The sequence below is a fragment of the Oncorhynchus mykiss genome, chromosome 2 (assembly GCF_013265735.2).
Source record: "Oncorhynchus mykiss isolate Arlee chromosome 2, USDA_OmykA_1.1, whole genome shotgun sequence".
Classification (NCBI taxonomy): Eukaryota; Metazoa; Chordata; class Actinopteri; order Salmoniformes; family Salmonidae; genus Oncorhynchus; species Oncorhynchus mykiss.
Window position 1 is genome coordinate 66,248,533 of NC_048566.1, and position 13,037 is coordinate 66,261,569.

General features: G+C 42.3%; 1 protein-coding gene across 2 annotated transcripts in view; it reads left to right on the top strand.

The window, feature by feature from the left end:
• smpd3 (sphingomyelin phosphodiesterase 3) overlaps positions 1 to 8,440 on the top strand; it is a 33,387-nt gene extending 24,947 nt beyond the window's left edge. For both annotated transcript variants that reach the window (XM_036953530.1, XM_036953540.1), the window contains exons 4-8: positions 3,246 to 3,404; positions 3,567 to 3,656; positions 4,598 to 4,661; positions 5,594 to 5,753; positions 6,268 to 8,440. In XM_036953530.1, coding sequence (XP_036809425.1) covers positions 3,246 to 3,404; positions 3,567 to 3,656; positions 4,598 to 4,661; positions 5,594 to 5,753; positions 6,268 to 6,369 — 575 coding nt within the window. In that variant the 3' untranslated portion in view covers positions 6,370 to 8,440. The remainder of the gene's footprint in view (positions 1 to 3,245; positions 3,405 to 3,566; positions 3,657 to 4,597; positions 4,662 to 5,593; positions 5,754 to 6,267) is intronic.
• Positions 8,441 to 13,037: the final 4,597 nt, after the last annotated feature.

A 13,037-nucleotide genomic window follows, 5' to 3' on the forward strand; every position in this document is an offset into this window, starting at 1 on the left:
ATACAAAGATAGTACTTTTTGGAGAAATGTCTTCTGGTCTGATGAAACAAAAATATAATTGACCATCGTTATGTTTGGAGGAAATAGAGGGAGGCTTGCAAGCCGAAGAACACCATCCCAACCGTGAAGCATGGGGGTGGCAGCATCATGTTGTGGGGGTGCTTTGCTGCAGGAGGGACTGGTGCACTTCACAAAATAGATGGCATCATGAGGGGGGGAATTATGTGGACATATTGAAGCAACATCTCAAGACATCAGTCAGGAAGTTAAAGCTTGGTCGCAAATGGGTCTTCCAAGTGGACAATGACCCCAAGCATACTTCCAAAGTTGTGGCATAATGGCTTAAGACCAACAAAGTCAAGGTATTGGAGTGGCCATCACAAAGCCCTGACCTCAACCCTAACGAAAATTTGCGGGCAGAACTGAGAAAGCGTGTGCGAGCAAGGAGGCCTACAAACCTGACTCAGTTACACTGGCTCTGTCAGGAGGAATGGGACAAAATTCACCCAACTTATTGTGGGAAGCTTGTGGAAGGCTACCCGAAACGGTTGACCCAAGTTCAACAATGTAAAGGCAATGCCACCAAATACTAATTGAGTGTATGTAAACTTCTGACCCACTGGGAATGTGATGAAAGAAATAAAAGCTGAAATAAATAATTCTCTCTACTATTATTCTGACATTTGACATTCTTAAAATAAATTGCTGATCCTAACTGACCTAAGACAGGGAATTTTTAGTCTGATTAAATGTCAGGAATTGTGAAAAACTGAGTTTAAACTTCTGACTTCACCTGTATATTTATAATGGTGTGTATAGACGGTATGGACAGGATATGAATATAAAAGGTGTGTATATAATGTTGTGTATTGGCGTGACTTGACTTTAACATTAATCTGAAGACTGTATCTAATCAACTAACTATATTTAATTGTTACCTGATTAAATTAATCATGTAACAATGAACTCATATGGGGCACCACGAGAGCGGTTCTTTAAAGAGTTACCATCTCCCGAATTAAACTCTACTTATCACATCTATAAACAGTCAACTTATTCATCATTAACTTTGTTAAAAGTAAATAATAAAATAAGTATAATTATTTTGTTGTTATTTGTAAACTCAGGTTCCCTTGATCTAATATTAGGTTTTGGTTGAAGATCGGATAACATTCAGTAATCAGAAAAGGGTCAAATATTTTTTCACTGCACTGTATACATATAAAGTCAAATAGTATGTAAACATTGTTCAAGTGACCAGTGTTCAATGTCTCTATATACATGGGGCAGCAGTCTCTAAGGTGCCGGGCAGAGTACTGGGCGGTGGCCTGCTGGTGATGGCTGTTCAAAAGTGTGACGGTCTGGAGATAGAAGCTGTTTTTCAGTCTCTCAGTCCCCGTCTTTGATACACCCGTCGCCGTCTGCTAGATGAGCAGGGTGAACAGGCTGTTGCTCGGATGGCTGAGGTCCTTGATGATCTTCTTGGCCTTCCTATGACACCGGGTGCTGTAGATGTCCTGGAAGGCAGGCAGTGTGCCCCAAGTTATGAGTTGGGCTGAACGCACCACCTTCTGGAGAGCCATACAGTTGAGGGTTGTGCAGTTGCCGTACCAGGCGGTAATGCAGCCTGAAAGAAAGATCTTAATGGTGCATCTATTGAAGTTTGTGAAGGTTTTAGGGGCCTTGACGAATGTCTTCAGCCTCCTGAGATTGAAGAGGCACTGTTGCGCCTTCTTCACCACAGTGTCGGTGGAACCATTTCAGGTCCTTGGTGATGTGCACGCCAAGGAACTTGAAGCTTTTGACCCTCTCCACTGCGGCCCTGTCGATGTGGATGGGGACGTGCTCTCTCTGCTGTCTCCTCTAATCCACAATCAACTCCTTTGTTTTATTGACAATGAATCACATGGCCACCGCACTATTTACATTGACACCCCTCCCCTACATTTGTTTTGTACACTGCTGCTACTCACTGTTTATTATCTATGCATAGTCACTTCACCCCTACCGCTATGTTGAAATTACCTCGACTAACCCGTACCCCCGCACACTGACTCTGTACCAGTAACCCCTGTAATATAGCCTCGTTATTGTTACTTTTTTACATTTGTTTTTTACTTTATTTGGTAAATATCTTCTTAACTCTTTCTTGAACTGCACTGTTGGTTAAGAGCTTGTAAGTAAGCATTTCACGGTAAGGTCTACACTTGTTGTATTCGGTGCATGTGACAAATAAAGTTTGATTTGATATTGGAGCAAGTGGGACGACAGACTGAGATAGGGAGAGATCTGAGTGATTGTACACGAGTCTGTGAACACAATAGTAGTAGACAGATGGTGTAAGATGGATAGTGTGTTTGTAGTAGCCTACTCTGCTTTCTACCTTAGAGCAGATAAATGGATGCATGAAACCACACACTTGCTCTGCACACATGCTCTGTTCCCATGGCGATGGGCTCAAACTGTTTTAAGAGTCAGGCCTTTTTAAAGCCTCTGGTCTCTGGGTCTCGTTTTTTTTAAGACATATCTCCCTGCTATTTTTGGAGCATCCTACACCTCTGAGAGTCTGCTCACTGGGCTAACTATAGAACAAGGGCTATTTCTAAAGACAAATGAAATTTAGGGAAGAGAGAACAAGGGAGGCCTTATTATGTTCTAGGTGATGCTTTACACAGTACAAAACTGATCTTTACAACAAGGCACATTCCTATTGCTGCTTGTTTTTCATGTCCCATTTTCCCCTCCCTCTTACTGCTTTACTGCTTGTTCTGTGTGTGTGTGTGTGTGTGTGTGTGTGTGATTTCTGCTTCTACTTCTGTTTATTTTGGCCTTTGCTGCTTATAACCCATGTTTTCATTGTCTTGTTGACTCATAAATGATCAGCATTGAATAGATGTTGTCAAGGGTTCCAGACCACCCCTGCTCTCCCCACACACAGATCTGTTTAGTAGCTTGGTCGTTCTTGCTGGCCACAGGGAGACTCCCCATTCCCCAGCCAGCAGCCCATAGTGACCAGTATGCAGTGTGCTGTAAATACTGTTTGAGTACACTCTATGTATTTTTTCTCCCTCTTTCCTTGTGCTTCAGCCAAAATCCCATCCAAAGCTAAGCCACTCACATTTTGTATTTCCATCCTCCTAACCACCCTCCTCTCTCTCGCTCTCTCTCTCTCTCTCTCTCTCTCTCTCTCTCTCTCTCTCCCCTATTTCTCTCTCTCCCTCTGTCTCTCTCTCTACGTCCTTTAGGAGATGCAGCTGTGCGTTGTGAGCAGTTGGATCTACTCTTGGAGTGGGGGACGGATTTCCGCAAGGCAACGTCCCGCCCCTCAGAGGAGAAGGGTCTGGAGGACCAGGTGGCCTTTGATGTTGTCCTCGGCGACCTCAATTTTGACAATTGCTCTTCAGGTAGCTAGTTCTCTGACTGTGTGAAAAGCTTCTATTCTCTGACATCCTGCAGAAATTGCATGTTTGGGTGTTGTACTTATCATTCCATGTATCTGGACTAATGACTGGGGGATCTGGACAGACAAGCCCCTCTTTGTTTCTCATCTTATCCCTCCATTTCAGAGGATAAACTGGAGCAGCAGCATTCCCTCTTCACGCAGTACAAGGACCCGTGTCGCCTGGGGCCAGGGGAGGACAAGCCATGGGCTCTGGGTGAGTGGACAGGAGTTTGGGCTGGTACTGATGGGAGTGGGTGTGCTTGTGTCAGGGAACTAGGCTTTGTCTCTTTGGCAGCAAATCTGGAAACACATTGTGCAGATCAAAATAAGTACAATAGATTATGAGACATCAGCAATGCTGGCATAAACCTGGAGAATGATGGTCTGGAACTGAATCTAAAGGAGAAGGAACATTAGCAAATCAAATCAAATTGTATTGGTCACATACACATATTTAGCAGATGTTTTGCGGGTGTAGCAAAATGCTTCTCTAGGACACACAGTGATGTTTGGAAAGTGATATGTGCTGTGATGGCAGGGAGATAGTAGGATGGATGTTGGCGTATATTCAACCAAGTCAAGTTTATTGTGCACTAGAGTCAATGTGTAGATACTGTATATGGGAGTTATGTTAATCACTGTGAGTCACCATGTTCTCCTTCCCATCTACTGCTCATTTATATGTTGTCTCGCCCTCCTCCTTGTGGGAGACATCATTAGCCTAAGCCTAGGTCCTCAGAGGTCCTCATTACTGTTACTACACATGTGTTTGCTGATCACAATTCTCTAAATTAACATTTTCGAGGTCCGGTGAGAGATCTGTTATGTCACAGAGGAGGCAGATACTGGAGTGTTCTTTTTTTTTGCCCAACTACAGTTCATCCATTTGTGTTATTGTTGAGTTTTCGAGAAATTATAGAGAAAACAGGCTTCAGAACTACAGGTTTCTATGAGCTGCCATCCATTGTCAGATTACGAAATTGGTCAGGTGAACTCAAATTCCTCCCTGTCAGCTGTTCTCTAACCCAGGTGTGTGTGTGTGTGTGTGTGTGTGTGTGTGTGTGTGTGTGTGTGTGTGTGTGTGTGTGTGTGTGTGTGTGTGTGTGTGTGTGTGTGTGTGTGTGTGTGTGTGTGTTTGTGTGTATACGTTAACAGGAACACTACTGGACACCAGTGGGCTTTATGACGAGGAGGTCAGTTCACCAGAGAGTTTACAAAAGTAAGTAAAACAACCGGTATCAACTCACACACAGACATAATAATAATAACACGTAGTACATAGAATACATATCACCCAGCTCGCACCTTTGATTCCTTGGAAATTGTGGGAACATGTGTTTTTGGTTTCACATTGGTTATCGGAACGAAGCCACATGTTTCCTGACTGGTAAAAAAAATGTTTTTGAAACATTCTGAGAATGCAGTCTTGAAGGAGTTCCCACACATGCTGAGTACTTGTTGGCTGCTTTCCTTTCATTCTACGGTCCAACTCGTTCCAAACCATCTCAATTTGGTTGAGGTCGAGGGATTTTGGAGGCCAGGTTATCTGATGCAGCTCTACGTCACTCTCCTTCTTGGTCATATAGATCTTACACAGCCTGAAGGTGTGTTAGGTCATTATCCTGTTGAAAAACAAAAGATACTGTAGTCCCACTAAGCCCAAACCAGATGGGATGGCGTATCGCTGCAGAATGCTATGGTAGCCATGCTGGTTAAGTGTGCCTTGAATTCTAAATAAATCACTGACATTGTCACAAGCAAAGCACCCCCACACCATAACACCTCCTCCTCCATGCTTTATGGTGGGAAATACACATGCGGAGATCATCAGTTCACCCACACCACGTCTCACAAAGACAAGGCGGTTGGAACCAAAAATCTCCAATTTGGACTCCAGACCAAACAACCAATTTCCACCGGTCTAATGTCCATTGCTCATGTTTCTTGGCCCAAGCAAGTCTCTTCGTCTTATTGGTGTCCTTTAGTAGTGTTTTCTTTGCAACAATTTGACCATCAAGACCTGATTCACATAGTCTCCCCTGAACAGTTGATGTTGAGATGTGTGTGTGTTACTTGAACTCTGTGAAGCATTTATTTGGGCTGCAATTTTAAGGTGTTTTTAAGTAAGTGGTTCATTGATTCCATTGACAGAGTGATGGAGAATGAGGAGGGGAGGAAGGAATACCTGGTGTTCCCCACCAATAAAAACCACTGTCCTAATCAGAAGGGCAGAAAGATCCCCCTGAAAGGCAACGGGAGGAGGATCGACTACATCCTTTACAGTGAGGCGGTGCAGCAGGACTGGAAAATGGTACGTTCATTGACAAATATGGAAACCCTGGCCAAATACCCTCAAGATCCCAAGGAGGTCGAGATGTAGAAACACACAAAAGAAGGAGGCTGAGCATAACAGAACCACAGCTGATCAAGACCAGATCAAATCAATTGGGAAAGAAGGGTTAGGACAATGTTTTCATCACATTTTGTTTATGGGTCAAAGAGGATTAGAAAACCAAATGACTTTATTTGCATAGATTGCAAATCTGTGCTCAACAACATCTCGCTTTTCTCATTATGAATCATGGCACTGAACTGCCACCTTGTGATTAAATGTAGCTATGGCAAGAATTCTGAGTGACATACATTTTCAGATAAACCATATTTTCAAGGACATTATGCACAATGGCTCAGAAGATTATGATTTAAAATATGCTGCGTTGTAATCTAGTATTATGATAACGTGATATAATTAATCTGTAATCCCATAATGTTGTATTATGAAATTATAATGATGTCATGTACCTACTCTCTGTTGCCACCTGCAGGACATTGAAGAGTTTAGCTTCATCACCCAGCTGGCCGGCCTCACTGACCACCTGTCTGTGGCCATGCGTCTGGCTGTGTCCACAGGAGAGGAGGAGCCTTAGGCCTACACCCTTTATACTGCCACGGAGGAAGAACGGGGACCGAAGAGGCAGAGGGAAGGCAAGGAACTCAGGCCTGAGAAAGACAGAGCTTGAAAAAGGAAAAGAAACGGGTGGACATAACGAAGAAGAAATAAAGGAGCAGATGCAGAGGAGTCATGTGATTCAGAGAGAACCTGGTGGAGAGAGATAAGAGAGTGGTTGTTGTGTGTGCCAGAGGTCTGGACCGGGCCCAATGCGGACCTGAGGGACTGAGCCAAAGACTCACACAAACACACACAGTCTGAGGTTGACTCACACACCGTACCATGTATCACCTCTGGTCCTCGGGGTCTATCAGCTCCCTGATGATGGAGTCACAATGATTGACTTACTATGACTCATTTCCTGTATTTAGATACTTTTATGTTTTTAGGCCTCATTTATGTCTGACCTTTTTCTGTTTTTACCTTTTGGGCTCGGAAGCGTCTAAACGTTGTTCTTTATTTGATTTAAAACGGTGACATGAGACTTCTCTTGACTCATGGAATTTAGAGTGTAGCCTGGCTTACTGTGTCTCTGTGTTGGTGTGTTTGTTCCTCTCTTACCTTAACCCCAATTCATGGAACCTCGGCATAATGTCTTTTTTTCTAACTCTTTCTAATGGTTTCTATGGTCAACGTACCATCTTTGTAGGGAGTTGAAACACCCACATTTAATACTTTAAATTTATAATGAGGTATTGTATGAAAAATAACATCTGAAAGGGATCTATCTTTTCGGGGCCAATCTGACTGGCATCTCATGTTTCAGTGGTTGTTTGGTTGTTATGCAGAGCTGAGCAGTGAGGAACACGTGATATGATTAGATAAGAGGAACTTAGTTAGGAGGGCCTGGGTGGGGGAGCGGGGGGGGGGGTTCTGCATGGGGAGTGTAGTGAGGATATCAGATGCAATCCCTCAATAAGAATTTTAATCACAGACTGTTTGGGTTGAAAGCCTGGTCTCCAGGGCAATAAGCATGTTCCCCTGATAATGCAATCTCAAATGCTGCCAATGCAATGAGTCTGCATGAAATGCCACCCTGCCAAAACCCACAAACACACACACCTGCATACTCATTACATACACAGACACCATTGGCACTGATGCCTGCCTCATTTGTGACAACACCTTTTTACTCTCTCACCTGTTCTTATTGACACTGTTGCTATTGCTGGCTGTATCACAGGATGATAAGGGATGTGCGTATGTGTGCAGAACTGGCTTTGGGATATGTGACGACCCCATGTCCCACTTTAGCATGGTGCAGTATTTATAGATCTTATTCCTGGTTGTGGCCACAGCAGAGGCAAAAGTTTACACACCTGCTTACTTGTTTCAGGTCATGGAGGGATCCTGGTCGGTCAGAATATCTCTGTACTTTAATATGTATTTACTGTATGTATGTACTGTATGTATGTACTGTATGTATGTACTGTATGTATGTACTGTATGTATGTACTGTATGTATGCCCACCTGGCGTTTCTACTCATCTACTATCACCTGGCTGCTTTTATACGCTCTAAAGCCTCTTTATTATTCTTATTATTAGTAGTATTAGTAGTAGTAGTATTGGTAGGGTTTATATTTGTGCTTTTTTAATACAGTACATGGTCCATCTTGCATTGATCTGTTCCATATTTAGGATGCTGCAGTTCCCTGGTTTAGTTCACAAACTCATAGAGATAACATCTCCCTTGTGCTGGTCTGACTCTCCAGTCCCTCAGCCTCTCCGCGGTTGGGCCTGTTTTTGAGTCAGGGACTGGGGGGGTCAAGGGGCAGGCAGGGGGACTGCTGTAAAGTGTTATGATGATGCTCCATGGCTTCTAGTCTCTCCACAGATAATGCATCACATTGCTATTCTTTTGATTTTGTTCTCTATAATAACTGATGGTCACTGATGGTTTTGTAAAAATCATTTTGTGGGGAATGCTGCTTTGGGGTAGCCTCGTTATCTGAGTGATGTGGCAGGGAATTGGCTCTCTTTTTTTAAGCTTATTCAACAGCTTATTTTCTTCTGCTTTAAAAAAAATATATATTTTCCCTCTTTGAATCACTGGTTTCTCTGTGTCTTTAATTTGAGTGTGGAGTATATGTCTGAAGGAGTCTAATTCACCAACAGTCATTCTTTGCCAAGCCTCCAGTGGAAAACACCACAGAAGCCTTCTGTCTCACAGGGACTTAGGGACTGTGTGTGTGTGCATGCGTGACCCAAACTGACCCATAAGTGTGTGTTGTGTAGGTCTTTGTACAGCAAGCGGTGCCGAATAAATGTTGCTTTACCTTTGCTGAGCATCAGATACCCAGAGGAAGAGTGGTGGGTCACACAAAGACCAGCCAGAGGTGCGCGCGTACCTGTGTGTGAATTTGTTTTCACTACCTCAAGTTGTGGAAGTCATGCCCATGAACATACCACAGCTCACAGCTATTTTCTGAGCTTCACTGTCTTAGAGTTACACAGGGTAATTGTGCTTAGTGCCACATTGTATAGGACATGGAAAGGAAAGGAACAACTTGTGCATAGAAAGAGAGAAAAGTGACAAGGAAGTAAAACCTTGTGTGTACTTTCCTCGTATGACGTGGACTTCTGCTTTTTAATATCAGGGGAGAGGGGAGTTCTATGTTACACTTGACAAACAACAAAGCACTCTTCGCTGTGACAGCATGCCCTTGAATTAGCTTTTTTGAAAACCCCAAGGAGGGGAGTCCCTGTGAACATAAACCAAAAACAAACAGAGACACAAGACCAAATGTGAGATAAACATTTGGCCATTTTGGCATCTTTTGCCAACCAGAAGGGTCCATAATAATTGCATTCCTCCAAACCAATAACGCATGCCTTATAATTTGTATTGTTTATTTGAGCTTGATGATATGCCCTATATGCTAACGAGTTCTGCAGATTGCTTGTCCAGTCAACCAAACACATTTGTTGATAATAAAAAGCATCTCTCATTTCTAATGACAACATTCAGGCATAAATACAGTGAATCTGTGCCAACGGCAATTCTCTACTAAAGCCTTCTACATGCATGACTAGAAACACATGCAAAAACACTGTAATAGGAGGACTTTTAATAAAGAGGGGAAATCACCTGCTTGTGTAAAACTTTACATACAATATACTGTACGTTTGTCACAGACGTCGTCGTGGAAATGACCGGACCAAGGAGCAGCGTGTTGAGCGTACATTTTCCTTTATTTATATAAATGTCACCAACAAAACAAGAAACAAAGTAACGACCGTGAAGCTTACTAGACTATAGTACCACTAACAAAGATAACTACCCACAAAATACAAAGGAAAAAAGGCTGCCTAAGTATGATTCCCAATCAGAGACAACGATGGACAGCTGTCCCTGAGTGAGAAACATACCTGGCCAAGACATCGAAACAGAAAACATAGAAATAAAGAAACTAGAATGCCCACCCGTCACACCCTGGCCTACCCAAAATAGAGAATAAAAGCCTCTCTATGGCCAGGGCGCTACAATGTTAGTGGTGCGTGGGTCATCTGTTTGTTCACCCACAACCGTCTGCAATTGCTAATAACCCCTCCACAACCGCCTGACTATACGTGATGAAGTGAAAATCTGAGGCCTGCACCCAACCCTAACCATAAACACAGAAAATGCGCTATAGGCTACAGTCAAAGACTGCAGAACAATTTTTTGAAAGGGGGTGCAGGTTTTGTTTTTGCCTGAAGTTTCTGCTTATAATTTCCAACATTTTGGTAGGCTGTTTGTTAGTCTATTTATCTATAATTAAATTCATGTAGCTTCTCTTGTCATTAAATGTTGCCCTAGAAAACAAAATAAATCCTTGCTCAACAGAATCATGTCATAGATCAACATATGTCACGGTCGTCATATGGAGGAGACAAAGGCACAGCGTGGTAAGCGTACATACTCTTTTAATGAAAGAACGAACACTGAACAACACTATACAAACTGAACCGTGACGCTATATGACTAGTGCAAACAGGCAACTAAACATAGAATAACAACCCATAAAATACCCAATGAATATGGCTACCTAAATATAGTCCCCAATCAGAGACAACGATAAACAGCTGCCTCTGATTGAGAACCAATCTCGGCAACCATAGACATATAAACACCTAGACTAGAAAAACAAAAACCCCTAGACAATGCAAAAAATAAACAAACCGCCCTTGTCACACCCTGACCTTACCAAAATATTAAAGAAAACAAAGATAACTAAGGTCAGGGCGTGACAATATAATTCATGCTTCAATCTAGTTGACATCAGTAAAGTTGTCTCTGTCATCTTTCGAGGAGAAAAAAATGTTTAGGGACTTAGGAGGAAATACAATAATGCAATAAAAAAAACAGGAAAGGTTTTCTGTGCAAAATGTCCAAATGACATCAGTTTGAACGGTTGTAAGGAAAAAGAAAGCTGTAAAAACGACCCAAGGTGTTTCTGATCAGATTTCAGTTCAGCTTCGAGGTATATTTTATGTAGTTGAAATACAATCAGCTTTTACTATGCTTTTCTTAGGAAGACAGCACCTCTACAGATGGTATCTAACTGTGCATTGCATTCTCTCAAGATGCAGAAAGAAATAATATTTCTCCACTCCTGTTCCCATAAAAATGTTGCCTACATTTGGTGTATAATTGTCCTGCAAGAAAGGCTACATTCTGCAGGAGTTATTATTAAGGCTATGTGAGAGGTTATAGACCTACAGTCAGTGTCCAAATTTCAATTTAACCCATCTAAACAGTATAATAGGCTACAGTACCTGTAACAGTCAAATTGTATAACGCCTCACAATCATCACACATAACACCCACCAACACTGCTGTCATCCTCTTTTACAACTTAAATATTTCCCAAACATTGCTTTTCTGGCCCTCACTTCTCTTTATTTTCAACTCTCCTTTCGCAGCTTTTGTCTTATTGAATTAAACTTCAACAACTTATTTTTTGCCTCCGTGGATTGACATTCAATTTTCTGCCCGTTCCCCGAATAATTACAGTGCCTTGCGAAAGTATTCGGCCCCCTTGAACTTTGCGACCTTTTGCCACATTTCAGGCTTCAAAAATAAAGATATAAAACTGTATTTCTTTGTGAAGAATCAACAACAAGTGGGACACAATCATGAAGTGGAACGACATTTATTGGATATTTCAAACTTTTTTAACAAATCAAAAACTGAAAAATTGGGCGTGCAAAATTATTCAGCCCCCTCAAGTTAATACTTTGTAGCGCCACCTTTTGCTGCGATTACAGCTGTAAGTCGCTTGGGGTATGTCTCTATCAGTTTTGCACATCGAGAGACTGACATTTTTTCCCATTCCTCCTTGCAAAACAGCTCGAGCTCAGTGAGGTTGGATGGAGAGCATTTGTGAACAGCAGTTTTCAGTTCTTTCCACAGATTCTCGATTGGATTCAGGTCTGGACTTTGACTTGGCCATTCTAACACCTGGATATGTTTATTTTTGAACCATTTCATTGTAGATTTTGCTTTATGTTTTGGATCATTGTCTTGTTGGAAGACAAATCTCCGTCCCAGTCTCAGGTCTTTTGCAGACTCCATCAGGTTTTATTCCAGAATGGTCCTGTATTTGGCTCCATCCATCTTCCCATCAATTTTAACCATCTTCCCTGTCCCTGCTGAAGAAAAGCAGGCCCAAACCATGATGCTGCCACCACCATGTTTGACAGTGGGGATGGTGTGCTCAGGGTGATGAGCTGTGTTGCTTTTACACCAAACATAACGTTTTGCATTGTTGCCAAAAAGTTCAATTTTGGTTTCATCTGACCAGAGCACCTTCTTCCACATGTTTGGTGTGTCTCCCAGGTGGCTTGTGGCAAACTTTAAGCAACACTTTTTATGGATATCTTTAAGAAATGGCTTTCTTCTTGCCACTCTTCCATAAAGGCCAGATTTGTGCAATATACGACTGATTGTTGTCCTATGGACAGAGTCTCCCACCTCAGCTGTGGATCTCTGCAGTTCATCCAGAGTGATCATGGGCCTCTTGGCTGCATCTCTGATCAGTCTTCTCCTTGTATGAGCTGAAAGTTTAGAGAGACGGCCAGGTCTTGGTAGATTTGCAGTGGTCTGATACTCCTTCCATTTCAATATTATCGCTTGCACAGTGCTCCTTGGGATGTTTAAAGCTTGGGAAATCTTTTTGTATCCAAATCCGGCTTTAAACTTCTTCACAACAGTATCTCGGACCTGCCTGGTGTGTTCCTTGTTCTTCATGATGCTCTCTGCGCTTTTAACGGACCTCTGAGACTATCACAGTGCAGGTGCATTTATACGGAGACTTGATTACACACAGGTGGATTGTATTTATCATCATTAGTCATTTAGGTCAACATTGGATCATTCAGAAATCCTCACTGAACTTCTGGAGAGAGTTTGCTGCACTGAAAGTAAAGGGGCTGAATAATTTTGCACACCCAATTTTTCAGTTTTTGATTTGTTAAAAAAGTTTGAAATATCCAATAAATGTCGTTCCACTTCATGATTGTGTCCCACTTGTTGTTGATTCTTCACAAAAAAAATACAGTTTTATATCTTTATGTTTGAAGCCTGAAATGTGGCAAAAGGTCGCAAAGTTCAAGGGGGCCGAATACTTTCGCAAGGCACTGTATTTGGCGATTGGCTGTG